Source organism: Tachysurus fulvidraco, chromosome 24 (assembly GCF_022655615.1).
Source record: "Tachysurus fulvidraco isolate hzauxx_2018 chromosome 24, HZAU_PFXX_2.0, whole genome shotgun sequence".
Classification (NCBI taxonomy): domain Eukaryota; kingdom Metazoa; phylum Chordata; class Actinopteri; order Siluriformes; family Bagridae; genus Tachysurus; species Tachysurus fulvidraco.
This window is the reverse complement of record NC_062541.1, coordinates 17,653,140-17,676,045: the sequence shown is the minus strand read 5'-3', so window position 1 is coordinate 17,676,045 and position 22,906 is coordinate 17,653,140. Positions and strand designations below refer to the sequence as shown.

General features: G+C 41.5%; 1 protein-coding gene across 1 annotated transcript; it reads left to right on the top strand.

Annotated features, from left to right (window-relative positions):
* The first annotated feature begins 743 nt into the window (after window positions 1–743).
* On the top strand, window positions 744–22,882 carry tyk2 (tyrosine kinase 2). Its single transcript, XM_027166477.2, has 24 exons — window positions 744–886; window positions 12,472–12,674; window positions 12,760–12,883; window positions 12,969–13,101; window positions 13,201–13,364; window positions 13,501–13,879; window positions 13,950–14,135; window positions 14,488–14,645; window positions 14,734–14,851; window positions 15,696–15,879; window positions 16,755–16,873; window positions 16,971–17,138; window positions 17,230–17,317; window positions 17,547–17,674; window positions 17,763–17,898; window positions 18,233–18,384; window positions 18,467–18,617; window positions 18,759–18,853; window positions 18,937–19,129; window positions 19,244–19,362; window positions 19,471–19,643; window positions 21,624–21,741; window positions 21,869–21,979; window positions 22,068–22,882. Exons 2-24 carry the CDS (start codon window positions 12,491–12,493, stop codon window positions 22,200–22,202), a joined length of 3,516 nt encoding a protein of 1,171 aa, XP_027022278.2. The 5' UTR covers window positions 744–886; window positions 12,472–12,490; the 3' UTR covers window positions 22,203–22,882.
* The last annotated feature ends 24 nt before the right edge of the window (window positions 22,883–22,906 follow it).

Below are 22,906 nucleotides of genomic sequence, written 5' to 3'. Positions count from 1 at the left end.
CAACGGCCTTTGCGAATACTTGGCTTATCAAAGCCAACATCAAAGTTTGTGGCGACGAACTTTACAAATCTGGTTTCTGTTTGTTTTCCTACAGTTTAGACCCATTTTAAAGTGGAGTGAATAAAATGCGTAAAATCAGGACACTACGCTTTGGAGACGTTACCAACATATATCGTATAATGTGACTGTAACATTGCATTATATTTTACTACAGACTCAATGTCTGACCTTGTCTTTGTGGATTGGACAGAACAGTTTTAATAAATCAATAAAACTAAAAATTAAAACTTGCCTCTTGAAACTCGAGGAATTTCATTAATAGTGAAAAAGACTCACTGGCGCCACCTGCTGGTGTCAGTAAATAAACCTTTTTGGTGAACAGAATCAAAAGAGTCGAGACACTGAATGAATTTCTCATGAATGTTTTTTCTTGGCTGGAATTACAGGAAGTCCAGGGTGTCTAAGGGGTAGGTGATGTGTTTCATTCCAACCAAAGAAGAAGTCTACTGCAATTTTTTAGATGATCAATATTTTAACATCTCTCTCTCTTTCTCTCTGTAATTAAAATATAAAATAATTATTATATTAAATATAAACACTCTACATAAAAGACTTTTATTCTGAAGACCACAGTCGATACTTTTTTTTATCAGATTTCCAAGTGAACGTGCTGAGACAGCGAGGGTGGTGAGTGGTATAGAAGTCAGATAAGCAGAGTAAAAGTCTTTCCCTTTCCGACTCAGGACCCTCCCCGTGTCTCCACTTCGGCACGCAGGAAGCGAGAGAGATTCCGTGTCTGAATAAAGAGAATGTGACCTGAGGACGTCAAAACCCCCCAAAACCCCCCAAAACACACCACACGTTTCTGCACTCAGCGGTGTAAATGGTAAGTGTGTGTTTATTTACCTTGTTGTTTATTTTACACCCCCTGAACCAGAGAGTTTGTTTTTTAATCAAGATCGTTGTAAACCAGGAAGTGACCTGATAGTTACTGTGTGTGTGTGTGTTACAGTGTGTTACAGTGTGTTACTGTGTGTTACAGTGTGTTACTGTGTGTTACAGTGTGTTACTGTGTGTTACAGTGTGTTACTCTGATAGACTGTGTGTGTGTGTTACAGTGTGTTACTGTTATAGACTGTGTGTGTGTGTGTGTGTGTGTGTGTTACAATGTGTTACTGTGATAGACTATGTGTGTGTGTGTGTGTGTGTGTGTGTGTGTGTGTGTGTGTGTTATAGTGTGTTACTGTGATAGACTGCGTGTGTGCTACAGTGTGTTACTGTTATAGACTGTGTGTGTGTGTTTGTGTTACAGTGTGTGTGTGTGTGTGTGTGTGTGTGTGTGTGTTACAGTGTGTTACTGTTATGTGACACGGGGACTGTGTATGTGCTATAGTGTGTTACTGTTATAGACTGTGTGTGTGTGTGTGTGTGTGTGTGTGTGTGTGTGTGTTACTGTGATAGACTGTGTGTGTGATAGACTGTGTGTGCTACAGTGTGTTATTGTTATAGACTGTGTGTGTGTTACAGTGTGTTACAGTGTGTTACTGTGATAGACTGTGTGTGTGATAGACTGTGTGTGTGCTACAGTGTGTTACTGTTATAGAGTGTGTGTGTGTGTTACAGTGTGTTACTGTGTGTTACTGTGATAGACTGTGTGTGATAGACTGTGTGTGCTACAGTGTGTTACTGTTATAGACTGTGTGTGTGTGTGTTACAGTGTGTTACTGTGTGTTACTGTGATAGACTGTGTGTGTGATAGACTGTGTGTGTGCTACAGTGTGTTACTGTTATAGAGTGTGTGTGTGTGTGTGTGTATGTGTGTTACAGTGTGTGTGTGTTACAGTGTGTTACTGTGTGTTACTGTGATAGACTGTGTGTGATAGACTGTGTGTGCTACAGTGTGTTACTGTTATAGACTGTGTGTGTGTGTGTTACAGTGTGTTACTGTGTGTTACTGTGATAGACTGTGTGTGTGATAGACTGTGTGTGCTACAGTGTGTTACTGTTATAGACTGTGTGTGTGTGTGTGTGTGTGTGTGTGTGTTACTGTGATAGACTGTGTGTGTGCTACAGTGTGTTACTGTTATAGACTGTGTGTGTGTGTGTTACAGTGTGTGTTACAGTGTGTTACTGTTATAGACTGTGTGTGTGTGTGTGTGTGTGTGTGTGTGTGTGTGTGTGTGTGTGTGTGTTAGTGTGTTACAGTGTGTTTCAGTGTGTTACTGTGATAGACTGTGTGTGTGATAGACTGTGTGTGCGCTACAGTGTGTTACTGTTATAGACTGTGTGTGTGCTACAGTGTGTTACTGTTATAGACTGTGTGTGTGTGTGTGTGTGTGTGTGTGTGTTACAGTGTGTTTCAGTGTGTTACTGTGATAGACTGTGTGTGTGATAGACTGTGTGTGTGCTACAGTGTGTTACTGTTATAGACTGTGTGTGTGTGTTAGTGTGTTAGTGTGTTACAGTGTGTTAGTGTGTTACTGTGATAGACTGTGTGTGTGATAGACTGTGTGTGTGCTACAGTGTGTTACTGTTATAGACTGTGTGTGTGTTACAGTGTGTTAGTGTGTTACAGTGTGTTACAGTGTGTTACTGTGATAGACTGTGTGTGATAGACAGTGTGTGTGCTACAGTGTTACTGTTATAGACTGTGTGTGTGTGTGTTACTGTTATAGACTGTGTGTGTGTGTGTTACAGTGTGTTACTGTTATAGACTGTGTGTGTGTGTGTGTGTGTTACTGTTATAGACTGTGTGTGTGTGTGTTACAGTGTGTTACTGTTATAGACTGTGTGTGCGTGTGTGTTACAGTGTGTTACTGTTATAGACTGTGTGTGTTAGTGTGTTACTGTTATAGACTGTGTGTGTGTGTGTGTGTGTGTGTGTTAGTGTGTTACTGTTATAGACTGTGTGTGTTACAGTGTGTTACTGTTATAGACTGTGTGTGTGTGTTACAGTGTGTTACAGTGTGTTACTGTTATAGACTGTGTGTGTTACTGTGATAGACTGTGTGTGTGTTACAGTGTGTTACTGTTATAGACTGTGTGTGTGATAGACTGTGTGTGTGTTACAGTGGGTTACAGTGTGTTACTGTTATAGACTGTGTGTGTTACTGTGATAGACTGTGTGTGTGTTAGTGTGTTATTGTGATAGACTGTGTGTGTTACAGTGTGTTACTGTGATAGACTGTGTGTGTGTTACTGTGATAGACTGTGTGTGCGTTACAGTGTGTTACTGTGATACTGTGTGTGTGTTACAGTGTGTGTGTTACAGTGTGTTACTGTTATAGACTGTGTGTGTGTTACTGTTGTAGACTGTGTGTGTGTGTTACAGTGTGTTACTGTTATAGACTGTGTGTGTGTTACAGTGTGTTACTGTTGTAGACTGTGTGTGTTAGTGTGTTACTGTTAGACTGTGTGTGTGTTACTGTTATAGACTGTGTGTGTTACTGTTGTAGACTGTGTGTGTGTGTTACTGTTGTAGACTGTGTGTGTTACAGTGTGTTACTGTTATAGACTGTGTGTGTGTGTGTGTGTTACTGTTATAGACTGTGTGTGTGTTACTGTTATAGACTCTGTGTGTGTGTGTGTTACTGTTATAGACTGTGTGTGTGTTAGTGTGTTACTGTTATAGACTGTGTGTGTGTTAGTGTGTGTTACAGTGTGTTACTGTTATAGACTGTGTGTGTTACAGTGTGTTACTGTTAAAGACTGTGTGTGTGTGTTACTGTGTGTTACTGTTATAGATTGTGTGTGTTACAGTGTGTTACTGTTATAGACTGTGTGTGTGTTACAGTGTGTTACTCTTATAGACTGTGTGTGTGTTACTGTTATAGACTGTGTGTGTTACAGTGTGTTACTGTTATAGATTGTGTGTGTTACAGTGTGTTACTGTTATAGACTGTGTGTGTGTTACAGTGTGTTACTCTTATAGACTGTGTGTGTGTTACTGTTATAGACTGTGTGTGTGTTACTGTTATAGACTGTGTGTGTGTTACTGTGATAGACTGTGTGTGTGTTACAGTGTGTGTGTTACTGTGATAGACTGTGTGTGTGTTACAGTGTGTTACTGTGATAGACTGTGTGTGTTACAGTGTGTGTGTTACTGTTGTAGACTGTGTGTGTGTTACTGTTATAGACTGTGTGTCTGTTAGTGTGTTACTGTTGTAGACTGTGTGTGTGTTACTGTTGTAGACTGTGTGTGTGTTACTGTTGTAGACTGTGTGTGTTACTGTTATAGACTGTGTGTCTGTTAGTGTGTTACTGTTGTAGACTGTGTGTGTGTTACTGTTATAGACTGTGTGTGTGTTACTGTTGTAGACTGTGTGTGTGTTACTGTTATAGACTGTGTGTCTGTTAGTGTGTTACTGTTGTAGACTGTGTGTGTGTTACTGTTGTAGACTGTGTGTGTGTTACTGTTGTAGACTGTGTGTGTGTTACTGTTGTAGACTGTGTGTGTGTTACTGTTGTAGACTGTGTGTGTGTTACTGTTGTAGACTGTGTGTGTGTTACTGTTATAGACTGTGTGTCTGTTAGTGTGTTACTGTTGTAGACTGTGTGTGTGTTACTGTTATAGACTGTGTGTGTGTTACTGTTGTAGACTGTGTGTGTGTTACTGTTGTAGACTGTGTGTGTGTTACTGTTGTAGACTGTGTGTGTGTTACTGTTGTAGACTGTTAGTATGTTACTGTGATAGACTGTGTGTGTGTTACTGTTAGACTGTGTGTGTGTTAGTGTGTTACTGTTGTAGACTGTGTGTGTGTGTTAGTGTGTTACTGTTATAGACTGTGTGTGTTTTACAGTGTGTTACTGTTATAGACTCTGTGTGTGTGTGTGTTACTGTTATAGACTGTGTGTGTGTTACTGTTATAGACTGTGTGTGTGTGTGTGTGTGTTACAGTGTGTTACTGTTATAGACTGTGTGTGTTACAGTGTGTTACTGTGATAGACTGTGTGTGTGTGTGTGTGTTACTGTTATAGACTGTGTGTGTTAGTGTGTGTGTTACTGTGATACTGTGTGTGTGTGTTACTGTTATAGACTGTGTGTGTGTTAGTGTGTGTGTTACTGTTATAGACTGTGTGTGTGTTACAGTGTGTGTGTTACTGTGATAGACTGTGTGTGTGTTACAGTGTGTTACTGTGATAGACTGTGTGTGTGTGTTAGTGTGTTACTGTGATAGACTGTGTGTTACAGTGTGTTACTGTGATAGACTGTGTGTGTGTTAGTGTGTTACTGTGATAGACTGTGTGTGTGTTACAGTGTGTTACTGTGATAGACTGTGTGTGTGTTACAGTGTGTGTGTTACTGTGATAGACTGTGTGTGTGTTACAGTGTGTGTGTTACTGTGATAGACTGTGTGTGTGTTACTGTGATAGACTGTGTGTGTTACTGTGATAGACTGTGTGTGTGTTACTGTGATAGACTGTGTGTGTGTTACTGTGATAGACTGTGTGTGTTACTGTGATAGACTGTGTGTGTGTTACTGTGATAGACTGTGTGTGTGTTACTGTGATAGACTGTGTGTGTGTTACTGTGATAGACTGTGTGTGTGTTACTGTGATAGACTGTGTGTGTGTTACTGTTATAGAATGTGTGTGTTAGTTATAGACTGTGTGTGTGTGTTACATTGATAGACTGTGTGTGTTACTGTGATAGTCTATCACAGTAACACACACAGTCTATCACAGTAACACACACAGTCTGTGTGTGTTACTGTGATAGACTGTGTGTGTGTTACTGTGATAGACTGTGTGTGTTACTGTGATAGACTGTGTGTGTGTTACTGTGATAGACTGTGTGTGTGTTACTGTGATAGACTGTGTGTGTGTTACTGTGATAGACTGTGTGTGTGTTACTGTGATAGACTGTGTGTGTGTTACTGTGATAGACTGTGTGTGTTACTGTGATAGACTGTGTGTGTGTTACTGTTATAGAATGTGTGTGTTAGTTATAGACTGTGTGTGTTACTGTGATAGACTGTGTGTGTGTTACTGTTATAGACTGTGTGTTTGTTACTGTTATAGACTGTGTGTGTGTTACTGTTATAGACTGTGTGTTTGTTACTGTTATAGACTGTGTGTGTGTTACTGTTATAGAATGTGTGTGTTAGTTATAGACTGTGTGTGTGTTACTCTTATAGACTGTGTGTGTGTTACTGTTATAGACTGTGTGTGTGTTACTGTTATAGACTGTGTGTGTGTTACTGTTATAGAATGTGTGTGTTAGTTATAGACTGTGTGTGTGTGTTACATTGATAGACTGTGTGTGTTACATTGATAGAATGTGTGTGTTACTGTGATAGAATGTGTGTGTTACTGTGATAGAATGTGTGTGTTACTGTGATAGACTGTGTGTGTGTTACTGTGATAGACTGTGTGTGTGTTACTGTGATAGACTGTGTGTGTTACTGTGATAGAATGTGTGTGTTACTGTGATAGACTGTGTGTGTTACTGTGATAGACTGTGTGTGTGTTACTGTGATAGACTGTGTGTGTGTTACTGTGATAGACTGTGTGTGTGTTACTGTGATAGACTGTGTGTGTGTTACTGTTATAGACTGTGTGTGTGTTACTGTTATAGACTGTGTGTGTTACTGTGATAGACTGTGTGTGTGTTACTGTGATAGACTGTGTGTGTGTTACTGTTATAGACTGTGTGTGTGTTACTGTTATAGAATGTGTGTGTTAGTTATAGACTGTGTGTGTGTTACATTGATAGACTGTGTGTGTGTTACATTGATAGACTGTGTGTGTTACTGTGATAGACTGTGTGTGTTACTGTGATAGACTGTGTGTGTTACTGTGATAGTGTGTGTTAGTGTTAATGATCATACTGTAGTACTGTTTATATTACGTACTTCGTAAATGGTTAGAAATTAAAGGATTTTGTCTCTGATATACTGACACACACACTGTATGTAGGCTCCTGACCATCATAACCTTCACTGTTATAATCAGCTCCACCCTTCTGTTCTGTTCTGTGTAGATGTTGGAGTGAGTCTGTGTGGGTTTGTGTTCATTCAGCTACAAGAGCATTAGTGAGATCAGACACTGATGGTGTAAGAGTGAGGAGGTCTGGGGTTCAGTCGGTGTTCAGTGGGGTTGAGTCAGAGTCAGGGCTCAGTGCAGGACACTCGAGATCTTCTACTCCAACCTTCACATTTCCCTGAAGTCTCTTGAAGCGTGCACATGGTTTGATGTGTTTTACTTGAACAAGAAGTCAGAAATCGTCTTAATTTTGATTAAAGGTTATTTATTAATTGTCACACTTAATACTTAAAACACTTAATACATAAAATTGTGTTGGTTAAGATCTTAGTGTCCAGCTGCACGTGTTCGAAAGACACTTTAGTGATTTGTCTCACTCAATATGGGGAGCTACAGCAAGATGATTTTATAAAGTTGAAGGCAGAAGAGCATTTGATTGATTCTATTAAGGCCCTGAAGTGTAGAATGATGTCATCAGTATTGCTGATCTGTATTTGTTGTAAATAGAGACTCTTCTAAATGTGAGATTGTGTCATGGTTTTGGAGAGCACAAGTTTATAACCTTAAGGCTAATGTATTGATAGTAAAAGCCACAGAAGTTATATTTAACACAGCTGTGGCTGTGGCTGTGACTAAGCACATGTGCAGACATCGAATCACAAGTCACTAGTGTTGAAGCTGGGGTTAGTGTCAGAGTTGATTTTAGTTTTGGAGTCTTATTTTAGAGTTGAGGTTAATGTTGGACTTGGGGTTTGCATCGGAGTTGTGGTTAATGTTTGTAACGCTGCGGTTAATGTCGTAATCTGGGGTTAGTGTTGGTGTTGGAGCTGGAGTTAGTGTTGGCTTTAGGGTTTGTATTGGAGCTGGTGTTGGAGCTGGTGTTGGAGCTGTAGATGTAGTTGCTAGCACTGCTCGACTGGTCCCACCATCTCTCAGGGTAAGAGGCAAGTATACTACAAGACTCTTCTCTGTTCTGCACCGAGGTGGTGGGATGAACTTCCCCTAGAGGTCCGGACAGCTGAGTCACTGGCTATTTTCAAGCGGCGGGTGAAGACCTAATCATTCAGGAAACACTTCAACTAGCACTTCTTTCCTTATCTTTTGCATTAAAAAAAATAAACCTTTGACACTTTTTCATTGTAACTTTGAACAAATGTTTTAAACTCATGGTATCTTAAGTCTGTAACCTAGTGAGCAGCATTAATGTGTTCAGTGTTAGAGATTTAACCACTTGTGTAGTTTCTCTGTATCGCTCTGGATAAGGGGTCTGTCACATGCTGTTAATGTTAATGTAATTAATGTTAGAGTCATGATTAGTCATGGAGCTGGGGTTAGTGTTGGAGTTACTGTCTGAGTCTGGGTTTGAATCGGTGTCAAGATTAGTAGTTGGTGTTAGTAGTTGGTGTTGGAGCTGTGATTAGTGTTAGTGGTTGGTGTTGGAGCTGTGATTAGTGTTGTGGTTGGTGTTAGTGGTTGGTGTTAGTGGTTGGTGTTAGTGGTTGGTTTCCATCTTAAAAAGCTTCGAATCAGGGTGTTATTTTATTTATTTATTTATTTTGTAGTGTGAGGCTTAGAGGCTAATTTTTTAATTGATTTGCTGTTGCAGAAGTAATTGTGTTATTATTTTATCTACTTGAGATGAAATATAATAATAAATCAATAAAGATAAAAAATAAACAGGCTGTATATTAATCTGTAATGTGATGTATGGAGTGTGTTTCTCCTGGTAGTGGTGGGGTGGTGTGGGGTGAGGTGAGGTGTTGTACCGCCTGCTTCCTTCCACTGGCCCTCTGAAGGAGGTGTAGCTTTGTTGGTGATTCTGTTCTCTGTAATAAACGTGTGTTACCATCTCTGGATCTGCAGAAGAAGATAATATCCCTATTTAGATTAGATTAGTTTATCTGCAGGTCTGTAAAATGTTTTACATGTTTCATTAATCGTAAAAACTCTGTTAATCCCGTCAGCAATTCACCACAGGATGAGGGAGGCTGGCAGATGCATGACGTACGCTCACATGATCAGTCTCCACTCACAACGTGTCGTTCAAACGTGGCAATTTTTTCCAGAAACAATATGAAAATACAATTAAATAATCCAATAATCAAAAAGGATATGAGATGCATTCATTTTTCATTGTGCGACTCAGGGAGGGGTTCATATCTAATGGATGTTCAGTGATACACAAGTCACAAGACTGAATGTGGCAGCAGTCAAATGTTTTTGGTTTTTTCCCAACACGAACATGGACATCTGCAGCCGAACTGAAACTGGCACTAGTTTTGGTGAACAGTGGATAATTCAGGCTACATGTTTCTCAAAGGAGGATGGAGGAAAATTATATCACTGTCTGGCAAAATAAAGTAATCAGTGACCCCAGGACCCCATGTTAATTTTCCCTGTTTGAAATATTTAGTTCACTTTATTTGTATATCGCTTTTAACAGTTCACACTGTCTCAGAGACAGTGTAAAGGTTTAAAATGAACATTTGTGAACTTCTTATTTAGCTCTAACATTTGTTAATAATGATCAAGCCTGAGGTGATGATGGTGAGGAAAAACTCCCTGAGATGATACGAGGAAGAAACCTTGAGAGGAACCAGACACAGAAGTGAACCTCATCCTCATTTGGTGACACTGAACAGGACATAATGTCCATGTAAATAATGTCAATGTAAATAACGTCCATGTAAACAATGTCCTTTCTACAACAGTTTACAGTTTAGTGGAATTTTGTAACCAAGAGCTCCTGAGGAACTAACAGGTATAATGATGAGTAACTGTTGGTGATCTAGATGTTTTTATCGTTGGGCAAATTTCATGAATCAGCTTTATTCAGGTTAATAACACGTCTGACATCGGCACTCTGTGTCATTTGTTCATCATGTACCATGTTCAGTGGTGGACTACATGCTCACAGACTCGATCTGCGTCTCTGCTGGCTGTCTCGTGTAGAACAGATTACAAACAAAGACTACGATTTCTAGCTTGTTTTATTCCAGTTAAAGGTGCATAAAGAGACCGGGTCTATAACGGTTACATAATAGATTTGTATAACTTTTTTTTTTTTACTCCTTGAGCACAAAGCGTACAAACCCTCAGAACTTACAGTGATTCATCCAGCGTTAACATTAGCATGGAGCGTCATGTCACGGCTTTCATCTCTCAAACACACTTGGATATTCATCTGCTTAGACATGCAAAACTGGCTCATAACACTTTATGAGGATGTTCACAAGGGTCCTTTTTTATTTGTAATACGATCGTATGAGTGCTAAGCTTCACTCTAAGGAGGTTTTATCTCTAAAATGACAGGCGTTCCTGACTGTACATATAATACGTTATCGGGTTATTTGTAATGGAAAGAAATAATAACAGTGACATTGTTGGAATCGTGTAAATTATTGGATAAGGACAGTGTGGACGAGCAAAGCTGTACTGAGGTATAATTAGTGTATAGATACAGCAGACTGCACTGGAGTGTTGTCTTCATCCACTGGGTGTGTTTCTCCTGCAGCCATGATACTGGTTTCCTGACCTCACTGTGAGAATCTGACACCACAGTGGATGTCTTCCTTCCATTAAGCTCTCAGGATATATGTGTGTGTGTGTGTGTGTGTGTGTGTGTGTGTGTGTGTGTGTGTGTGTGTGTGTGTGTGTGTGTGAAATAGAGAGTGAGAGAGTGCTCTTCTTCATTGTTGGTTTAAATCTCTCCAGCAGCTCAACACAACAGCACTCATCACCAATTAGCCAGTAGAAATCTGACACACAAATCCAATCAAATAAACCACAAGCCCTTAAACACTGTATTGATCTGAGCGTCCTTCGCATTAATACAATCAGGGCCATGATTTAAAATACCCTTACAAAATCATGTAGAATAATAAATGATTAGTTATGTTCTTATATACAGTACTGTGCAAAAGTTTAAGGCAGGTGTGAAAAACTGCTGTAAACAAAGAATGCTTTCAGAAATCAAAGTGTTAAACATTTCTTATCATAAATGAACAAAATTCAGTGAATGAACAAAAGAGAAATATAAATAAAATCAGTATTTAGTGTGACCACCGTTTGCCTTCAAAACAGCAGCAGTTCATCTAGCTACACTCGCACACAGACTTTTGAAGGAACTCGGCCGGTAGGTCGTTCCAAACATCTTGGAGAACTGAGCACAGATCTTCTGTGGATGTCGGCTTTCTCACAGCCTTCTGTCTCTTCACGTAATCCCAGACACACTGGATGATGTTGAGATCAGGGCTGTGTGGGGGACGTGCCAGCGCTTCATGCTAGTTTGAAGGCAAAAGTTAGTAACACCGAATTGCTCACTTTGCATTTTGTAAATTGACAGAAATAAACACTCTTTATTTATATTTCTGAAAGCTTTCTTTGTTTACAGCATTTTTTTTCACACCTGCCTAAAACTTTTGCACAGTACTGTATATAGAAACCATACTAAAATCAGCGAGGATCGTATCTCCGCATGTTCCTCCTGTTCCTCTCGCTATAAAATGTGCTTCTGAATGTCTAAACAATTAACAGACAACTAAAAAGTTTTATTGCTAAAGATTGTGTCATAGTACAGACGTTAACGCTCGCACTCGTGTGACGAATCGCTTAAAAAGTGCAAAATGGTGAACTTCTAATCCAATCAGTGTAACTGCACCTAAAAAGGCCACAGTCGAGTGGCAATTTACTGAAAAGGTGAATCAGGTGTGAATCCAGTGAGGGGAAAAGCGAAAGGTTCAGAAAGAAATCAGAGAATGAAAGAAATCTAAATTTTAGTGTCTCAGTGTCTGTTGGTATCTACGGTGTTAAAAGAAGACACCATGGGAGCGTATTGAGGGCAGGTGGAGGCTCTGGGTTGTCTGGGAGGATCGCAGGTCCAAGCCCAAGCACTGCCAAGCTGCCCTTGAGCAATGCCCCCAACCCTCACTCCAGGGGTGCTGTATTATATCTGACCCTGTGCTTTCAGCTCAAACTCTAAACGTTAGGATTCTGTATGTAAAGAAAGACTTTTTCTGTGCTGTATTGTATGTGTGGACAAAAATAAAGGCATCTATCTGGCATCTACCCTGTGAGACAGGACCGATTAATCATTCTGCTTTTCATCCTCCTAAATATATCATACACTTCTGTCATAAGATCTGTGAGTGCCTGTAAGTCTACATTCAGAGCTGTGCTACTCTTTTGTCTCAGGTTTTTGTTGGCTTGTCTTTTTATTTGTACATTCTTTAATTAACCTCAGTAATATAAATGACTGGTTTTATCTACATATTCTCACTAAGTGAACTCAGGTGATGATGTGTGGCTCTGGATAAAGACGTATGCTAAAGGTTACGAACGTGAATTATCCTCCACCATATAGAAAAGTTAGCTAGCTTAGCACACAGGCAGTCCTGTCATCTTTAAGTGTTTATTTTATAAGAGAAATTTTTTTAATGTTTCAGCAAGACGTTACCTGTAAAACTGATAAACTCATTTGGTTCACAGGTGTAAAAGCGAATGGAGGATGTCTAGACGTGGATGTTTCAAGAGTTCAAAGAAAGGGGCGTCCACAGAGCAATGTGAGGCGCCTCAGGGGTCAGGGATTCACGTCTACCTCTTCTGGACTAAAACTGGAGATCGTTATCTGACTCACCAGGACGGTGAAGTGACGGCAGAGGACCTGCTGATCCGGGCAGCTGATATTATTGGTAAGAGCTTTAAGCAGCTTAGACTGGTGTGTGATGAGATTAAGGGGATGTGAGAGATTTATAAAAAGTATGTTGTTTTGTGCAGGGATCACACCGGCATGCTATGTTCTGTTTGCGCTGTATGACCCGTTCTGCTCCTGTTGGTACAGTCCAAACCACAGGTTCGAGCCGAAAAATCAGCCAAGCCTGATACTTCACTTCCGTATGAGGTCAGTGTGAGTTAGAGTAAGTGTGATGATATGTTTTATAACTACACTGTTTGGGCTGAGGCAGTAGGGCTTTTATAATGTGCAGGTTCTACTTTCGGAACTGGCACGGACTGAACCAGACCGAGCCAATGGTGTCACGGTATTCCATTCAGACAGGGAGTGAGCACGGAGCTGCACCTCTGCTGGAGATCACCTCTCTGGAGTACCTGTTTGCTCAGGTGAGGTTAAGGATAGTGCGGCCTGGGAAAAGTTTTGTCTTTACCAATCCCAAAGCCAAGCCATTTTCTTTTAATGATTGTGTGTTTTGGCTTGCACAGGCAAAATGTGATTTTGTGAACGATGTGACGTCACTGGAGGATGTGACGGGAGAGGCAGCGATCAGTGGTTTTAAAAATGAGAGCTTGGGCATGGCTGTGCTGCACTTATCTCACAAGGCTCTGCAGACTGAAGCCTCACTACAGGAAGTGGCCAAACAGACTAGGTGTGAGCTTCATGCAGATTTCCATGCATTCATTTCAGAAGCCATGTTATTCACTGACGGTTAAAGGGACATGAGATAAACTCTGAATTTTTTGTGTTTGTTGGTCTGTTACTGATTTGTGTTTGTACTTTTCCAGCTTCCTGCGCTGCATCCCCCGCTCATTCTCTCGCCACATCGCCAAAGACAACTTCCTAACCAAGTTACGTATCCGCCGTGTGTTTGCTGACTTTGTGCGTAGCTTCCAGCAGCATACTGTGGGGCAGGGCAGACTCGGCCCCCAGGAAGTCATGTACAAGTACCTGTCCACGCTGGAGCGTCTGGCTCCCCGCTTTGGCACTGAGACATTCTCCATCTTCCACCTCGACTTGAGGCCAGATGGCGATGGCAGCGGCTCGTATCTGAATGCCTCGCGAGCACGCGAGCCCCTGGAGGAGATTACCTGTAGTCAGCCCACACACGAGGTCATGGTGTCTGGCACCACTGGCATCCAGTGGAGGAAGATCTCGGCTCAGAGGGTATGGTCTCTTTCTCTTATATGTTTCAGAATATGGGCCCTTCTGAGTCTGACCACCGTTTATGTTGCAGGCTCAGGAAAATAACTATATGGGGAATGAGTACTTGAACAAGAAGAAGCGAGAGAAGCATGAAGTCACTCAACAGGAAAGCAACATGCCCGAAAGCTGGAATGTGTTCTGTGACTTTCCTGAAATCTCACACATCGCCATAACAGGGGCGAATGTCTGCATCAGCCGGCAAGACAACTTTGCAATGGTGAGACCCCGGACCTGACGCTGGCGGTGTACTGGTAGAGTAGAGTAGAGAGGACAAAGTGTCTTCTGTGTAAGATCTGTTAAAAATAAAACAAGAGTTTTTAAGATGTTCAGAATCTTATACACAACTATATACACAACTATACACACAACTATATACACGTACTATATACACAACTATATACACAACTATACACACAACTATATACACAACTATATACACAACTATATACATTCGGAAGGTTTTAGGTTTTTACTTCCTCTTTAAATTCACACTTCTTATTTTTCTTTAAAAGCGATGTGGTCATCTTTCTTGTGAAATGACGCATGTTATTGTCTATTCTGTACTACAGGACTTGCGTTTGATGTCCGTTCTTGAGGCACGCTCTCTGGTGTCTCTACTCGATGGGTATTTCCGCCTGACCGCAGACGCTCACCACTACCTCTGCCATGAGGTGGCACCGCCCCGAGTGGTCATGAGTGAGGCCAACGGTCTGCACGGCCCAATAAAGTAGGTATCTGTTTTACGGTGTGCTGTACCCGAGGTGGACAGGTCTCTTACGTGGTCCTGAGGTGTTCTTTATTTCCTTTGCTTTCAGTGATGACTTTGTGCTGCAGAAGCTGAAGAAGGAGAGTGCTGATGACGGTGTGTTCTTACTGCGCTGGAGTGTTCTGGACTACCAGCGTATCATATTAGCGGTTCTGAACAGGACTGAGGTAACGTTCATGTTTGTGTTTTTTGGGAAATTCATCTTCATGCAAAAAAACAGGCAGAATGTTTCTTCTCCTTAAGAATCTCTAGATTCAGCTCAGTGAATAATTCATGACCCCAGTATCGTAAGGCTGGATGTGGAATCTTGGTCCACAGTGAGTTAAAGTTGACAGCCGGAGGAGACTTTATTCTCCTGTGGTGCTACTTTGTGTTGTGCAAAGTTCACAAAAAAACCTGCTTTTAAAAGCTTGGGTTTAAAGTGCAAATGCAGATCTTCTCTTCTGACTAGTGTTCATTTATATATGTTGTAGTACATCAGTGTGTGTTTAGTTGTGGCTAAAGTCAGCTAACATTACCCTTATAATAGCCATTAGCTAGCGATGTGCAGCATGCTGTAATGAGCAGTGCGCTGCAGTGGGACCTGTTTCTGTGGATCGATTTTAGGTGCTAATGTATGTTCACACTGTTAAATGGTTTAAAAAGAAATGTCAAGTAAAAGAATTTCTTTAGGAACAAATTCCAATTTTAAGATGTGAAATATCTTACAGAATGCTTTCACACTCAGAACGTCTTTCAGATAAAGAGAGAACCTGATAAAACAAGGCAGTATTTAATCTTACAGAATAATATGGTTTTATCTGCTTGGACTCGTCACTGTTTATTTTTTCTTAATAATGTAAATTTGAAGTAAACCGTAGATCTGCAAGTAGAAATGTCGATACTGTGGACTTTTGGGGTATCAAAATTCAGACCTTTATAGAATTAAAGCTGAGGCTATGAGTTAGTGTATGATTAGTATAGGATGAGTGAATGAAAGGATCAATGATGTAATGCTGTCTGTTTCTAAAGGATGGACAGAATCCAACACATAAGCAGTTCAGAATCATGCAGAAGGGCTCGATGTTTACGCTCGAGGGCTGGGACCGAGATTTCTCAAACGTGAAGGAGCTCACAGAAAGCCTGAAGACCTTTGTGCTCAAGTCTGGTCAGGACTGCTTCACCGTGAAGAAGTGCTGTCTGCCCCGACCTGCAGGTGTGTGTTTATGCTGTTAATGATCTGGAAATCTGAACTATGTCATGGGAAATCTAGATGAACCAGAGCACTGAAGGTTGTGTGTTTACAGATACATTCTCAGGTGTGTATATGAGCAGTACATCCAGTTACACTCATGCTGTCCTCTCTGGTGTCAGTTTCACTCGGAGGATAGGAGAGCGTGCAGGAAACTGCTACTGATTTGAATTTGCTTTATTGTTTGTACTGTACTTCCTGTTAATGCATTTCTTGAACACACAGTATTCAAATTGATTAAAAGGTAAAAGAGGATAGTCTTTGTTTATCGTATCTCGTCAGTAGATCTTCCAGGTTCTTGTTTCGAAGCAGCGTCACTTTGTTATCATCATTACAGAAAGTGACACAGCACTAATATTAGCAGTTCCTCTGACAAACTGTAGCTGTACCATGAACTGACACCAGATAACCGTACAGCTGTTGACTTCTTTACAATTGGATGTTACTAGGTAGCAGTGAAGCCCACAGGGTAATGAAGCATTAACAGAAAAGGATGTTTTCCCAGCTTTGTCACAGCTCTATTGTATGTCTCTCTGCTCCCCATCTGGGCTTTCTGCCCCTGCCCCTGCCCCTGCCCCTGATCTGTGTTCATATCACTTCCTAATTAGAAACAACTTCTGTTGAATTCTTAAAAACAGTTTCATAAATAAAATGCATGGGACAAAATATACTTGGCTGAGCATCAGTGTACCTGGGCATCACACCAGGCATGTGTGGGAAGCACGACAGTAGGATTCAGATAAAGCAAACGGTGCCAACAAGAATGGAGCCAAATTTTTTCCTTCAAGGACAGTCATGCTTCTTCTTCCTGATCTCGCTCATCCTTGCATGTTTTACAGAGCTGTCAAATCTCCTAGTAATGAGACAGGGCATGAACGACAATACCAAGCCTCTCTCTGAAACCCTCAACCTGTGCCAACTGAGATTCCATCAGATTAAAGACAAAGAGATCGTCCAGGTTAGTTTCAGCTGTCGTTACTCTAACACGTTTCATTCATCTCCTTCATGCACGTTGCTGTTTATTTAGTCATCGTATGTGATTTTTTTATCATCAGGAGCAGCACTTGGGCCGTGGCACTAGGACCAACATCTACTCGGGTCGCTTGATGATGCGCAAAGAAACGGAAGATGACGAGGACGAATGGAACAATAATCACACCAACGGAAAAGGCATCCGTGTGGTGCTGAAGATCCTGGATCAGAGCCACAAGGACATAGCACTGGTGAGAGAAGCCGTTTCATCAGATAAGGCAGGAAAGCATGGTTCTTTAACTCATTATCCAACATTAACAGGATACATATCTTGTGTTGCAGGCTTTCTTCGAGACCGCTAGCTTCATGAGTCAGGTGTCTCACTCTCACCTGGTTTTTGTGCATGGAGTTTCAGTCAAGGGATCTGAGAGTAAGTTGTGTGCTGTTCGGGTTTCCTCTTTTGCCCTAACGATCTCCAGAGTGCGCCTAAAGCTCAGTGCGCCTGCACGTCTTTCTCACTTGGCTCAGCAGATGCCTTTTAGTCTGTTATACCTTTTAATGTTAGTACTTTATTAAAGCTAGATAGAGCCGTTTGCACCATTTATATGCATTAGTTTATTTCACTTGACTTACACCTGGAGGGTTTTTTGTGTAAACAGACATCATGGTAGAAGAGTTTGTGGAGTTTGGCCCCCTGGACGTCTTCCTGCACAAAGAGAAGGCTTGCGTTACGCCTCAGTGGAAGTTTACGGTGGCAAAACAGCTGGCCAGCGCTCTCTGTTATCTTGTAAGTGAATTTGATATACAAAAGGATCAGTTGACACTAAACCGTAAAATTCCAAATAAATAAATAAATAAATTGTTTTTGTCTCTAGGAAACAAAACGCTTGGTTCATGGGAATGTCTGTGCAAAGAATATTCTGGTTGCTCGCAAAGGACTGGAGGAGGGCACGTTTCCGTTTGTGAAGCTGAGTGACCCGGGGATTTCTCTTACTGCACTCTCACGTGGAGGTACAGGACGTCACACTGCTGCCGTAATCAAAACCACTGTGATGCTCAAACTGAACATCATCTCAGCAATTAATGTGTTAATCAGTCTGGTGCACAGTGAAATCGGTGTTAGCATGCTGACCACACAGTTTCTGTCTAAGTACTCTGACTGTCTCTCAGATGTGCATTTCGTCTGAGTTGTTGTTCATAGTCAATGGTGGAACAGGAAGCCTAATGCTAACCACTTCCTGGTGGTTTTGTTCACTTCCTCTTGTCTTTTCCCTTTAATAAGGTCACAGTGACAGTGCTGCAGCTTATGATTGTTTTTATTTCTGCTGCGTGTTGCTCTTTGCAGAACGAGTGGAGCGAATTCCATGGATCGCTCCAGAGTGTGTGCTCTGTGGATCTGTAATAGGCAGCGCTGCAGATAAGTGGAGCTTTGGCGCCACACTGCTAGAAATCTGCAACAACGGAGATCTGGCCATGAGCGGCGGTACTTTACCAGAGGTACACCATCAGCACACATTCTGAGTCCATCCACTAACAGTGTCACAAATATCGCTGACAATAAACTATCCTTTAATGACAGAAAGAGCGGTTCTATGAGACCCAGAGCCGCCTGGCAGTCCCCTCGTCTCAGGAGCTGGCCAGCTTCATCAGCATGTGTCTGACCTATGACCCAGCAGCCAGGCCATCGTTCAGGACCATTCTACGGGAGCTAACAGAAATCCAGATAAAGAGTGAGCTCTCTTTCTCTTGTCTCTATTTTCTTTAGCATGATGTGACTTTTTCCAGTGGTTAGCTTTGTGCTTAATCCTCATGACATTATGGCCTGCTATTCTTCACATGAAATCAGTGATGGTTTTTCTTATTTAAAACAGACCCAGACATTTCTTCTGACTGCGAAGCACTTCCAGACAAAGATCCCAGTATTTTCCTAAAGCGGCACCTGAGGAAGATCAGAGATCTGGGAGAGGTTAGTTTGGTCCGGTTTGAAGTGGTATTAAAGATGTCCTGGTTTTTCTATTCAGCATTTTCTCTCTCCTGCTCTTTCTTCAGGGGCATTTTGGGAAAGTGATGCTGTACGTGTACGACCCTGCTAACGATGGCACTGGAGAGTATGTGGCAGTGAAGACCCTTAAACAGGATGGGGGAAATCACCTCCATGACTCATGGATGAAGGAGATCAAAATCCTTAAGTCTCTCTACCATAACAACATTGTCAAGTATAAAGGCTGTTGCACTGAACTGGGTGAGTTCATTGAAGAGGTTTCACTGAACTGGAACACTTTTCATTGAACAAGACGCGTGAAAGTATCTGATAGCCGGTTGTTGTTTTGTGTAACCATGAGTGATGATATTTCAGGTGGCCAGGTGGTCCAGCTAATCATGGAGTACCTTCCACTGGGCAGCCTTCGGGAGTACCTGCCCAAAAACCGTGTGGGATTCACACAGAATCTGCTCTTCGCCCAACAGATCTGCCAGGTAAACACAGCCATGCACATTCACTGCTTCACTGAGAAAAAGGATCATTTCAGGTCCCCACATTATAGTGAGTTATGATCATAATGCATGGTGCTTCTCCCTCAACAGGGAATGGATTACCTGCACTCGAAAAGATATATCCATCGGGATTTAGCTGCTCGTAATGTTCTGGTGGAGAACGAGGGAGTGGTGAAAATCGGTGACTTTGGCTTGACCAAGTACATTCCTGAGGGAGAGGTGTATTACCGGGTCCGGGAGGATGGAGACAGTCCTGTTTTCTGGCAAGTTTGAGTGGCAGGTGGAGGGTCATGGATTATGTGTGTCTTGATGGGAAAACTCTGAGGCACATTAAATATTTTTTCAGTTAAATATTTGCGACGTTTATCTTTACTCGTAGTGTTTGGTTTAGCCGGGTCTTGTATTTTTGTTATTCCTGTAAAGTGTGTATCTGCAACAGTGCTGACATCACAGGGGGGCAGTTACAGTGGGATTTAATATAATGAAAAACTGTAAATTACATCAAACATTATGGGTAACCACCTGGTTATGCTATTAGTGCCCAAAAGCAAAATAATTTATTTTTTTAATCGCCATTTTGGAACGACACAGTGAAGCTGCAGGACGCAGTCGTGCCGAGTCACGGCATATAATCAGCTCTGCATTAGTCTTAGCACGTTTGATCAGAGCACAGGTGAGGAGGTGACCAGTAGGTTGTGGAGGAATCGATCACCAACAGAGAGCTCTTAAGCTCTTAAGCCCTCACTAAACCACTAATGACCACTTCTCACTCACTCATTTCCTACCGCTTATCCGAACTACCTCGGGTCACGGGGAGCCTGTGCCTATCTCAGGCGTCATCGGGCATCGAGGCAGGATACACCCTGGACGGAGTGCCAACCCATCACAGGGCACACACACACACTCTCTCATTCACTCACACACACACACACTACGGACAATTTTCCAGAGATGCCAATCAACCTACCATGCATGTCTTTGGACCGGGGGAGGAAACCTGAGTACCCGGAGGAAAACCCCGAGGCACGGGGAGAACATGCAAACTCCACACACACAAGGTGGAGGCGGGAATCGAACCCCGACCCTGGAGGTGTGAGGCGAACGTGCTAACTACTAAGCCACCGTGACCCCCCACTAATGACCACTTCCACTATAAAAACTTCTCACCAATCTACAAAAACAAAATAACAACAAATAAAATACTTCTTTATTATTACCTTGGCCTCTACTAATCTTGCCCCTCTAGCACTCAATTAAAAATCTTGCACTTATAATATCCTCTGCTTGATATATCACTTTGCTCGTCTTTCCTAATTTTAATTTGCTTTGGATAAAAGCATCTTCTAACGAAACAAATGTAAATGAAAATCTGTGATTTTGGCAGCTGAAGTGAGAATCGTGTGCCACACAACTGGTTTTCCTTGGAAACCTTATGGATAGGGAGGCAGGCTGTGTATTATGGAAGCTCAGTGTTTAAAGCATTGTGAAGCTTCTGGGCTACTGATCCAAAGGACATGAGTCCAAATCCCCGCTCTGCACCCAGCACCAGGTCCCTGATCCTGACCCCTTAACTTTCCATTCCTCAGCTGTATCCTCTTTCAGTGGCTTTGGATAAATTTATCAGCCATATGAGGCGAATGCATTCTCCAAACCCAACAATAACTCTTTGGAGTGATGAGATGAGATGCAGGGTGTTTACACAAGCTTGTTTCAGAAATGTGTACAAAGCAGAGCCATAAACTGTATAGCATGGGTTTTGGGAGGGATTTTGCAGATCCCAGATTTTTACCAAATTATTCACAACATTCAGAGGCTAGAAAATCTAATTAAGAGAATCTAATCTAATTAAAGAATCTGTGGCATCAAATCATCAACTTAAGAATCTAAACCGGATCATTTCCTGTGCAGGTCTGTGTGAGGTTTACAGTTGGCATTTTAGGGAATATTAGAAACCAGGAGCCAAAGTGAAAACTGGCCACAGAGAACTTAAAATGGCACCGAAGAGCATTAAGATTAATAACCAGGTTCAGGGAATCAACTGGATCAACAGGAAATCTTCTGAAAAGGGAGTAATATCCAGCAGATCCGACACTGAGCATCTCTACCAGGTTCTGTCTAGAACGCTAAATAAATGAAAGAGCAGAGTAAATAAACTGTGGAGATAATTCGTAGGTCTTAGAAAGACGTGAACAACCACATTGTTGATTATCCTGATTATGGTTCTACTTTTGTTTACTTTACAGGTATGCCATAGAATGTCTGAAAGAAAGCAAGTTTTCCTTTTCTTCAGATGTCTGGTCTTTTGGTGTCACACTGTATGAGATTCTGACACGCTGTGACCATCGTCAAAGTCCACCTGCGGTCAGAAACCATTCCTACCTCAGCCTCTGTTTTTTTTATTATAACAAGAAATGTTTTTACAGAATGTTGCATTTACTAGTTATCGAATTGCGTAATAATTGTACACAAATGTCTGTACTTGCTATAGAAATATGTGGATATGATGGGGGTGGTACAAGGGCAGATGACTGTGATGAAACTGATTGGCCTCTTGGAGAAACACAGGCGGCTGCCACGTCCTCGAGACTGTCCACATGAGGTAGTATGAAACATTCAAAACACAAAGCCAAATCTACTAATAATCTCCAGCAGCACTGTTCTATTCTAATGATTTGCCCTAAATGTAGGTGTACATGCTGATGGAGCAGTGCTGGGACTTCACACCAGCCCAGCGTCCGACATTCAATTCCCTGGCAGAGTCTTTGGAGGAAATCCGTCGTAGGTACGAGGAACCTGCTGTGCGGCTTGCTCAGATTAACTGACCACGTTTACAACATGTAGCACTTCTCGATGATTTTACCACATTGGATATAAAACAAGTGTTGCTTTGTTGTCATGGTAACAAATCGATCCATTCTGCTCCTCAAGTGCTCTTTGTCTGTATCTTTTTTTAAAGACTAATTAACTGAAGTACGTACAGTGATGAGACTTTATTTCCCGAGTGACTAAGTGTACTGTGAATAGATGTTTTACTGGTATTTTACATGTTTTTCTTTTTCCACTCTTCTGCCTTAAACCTATACAGTATATGTTATGAATGCATTTTTCTGTATTCGTTATTTTGTTGTCCCTCCTTTACTTTTTATTAGAACTTAAATGTCTGGCAAATGTAAACCAAAGTCAGTAACCTGTTCTGAAAGGGCTTAATAGTTTAGTCTATTTTGCCAATATGCACCTTATTAGTTAGCAACTTTTAAGATATGCCGACCATCCCTGAATATTTTTTATTGTATTTATTGTCATGTTTTATAAAACAAATACTCAACATACTCCAGCATATAGAATGCTCAGAGGTTCATTTAATGAAAGAGAATCTAATGGATGGATGACTGAATGGATGGATGATTGGATGACTGAATGGATGGATGATTGGATGATACAGGACTCAGGTGTACACACCAACAATGGCTTTAATAAAACTGTGTGTTTCAAACCATTGAAAGGTTGTTTAAGGTCATGTATCTTA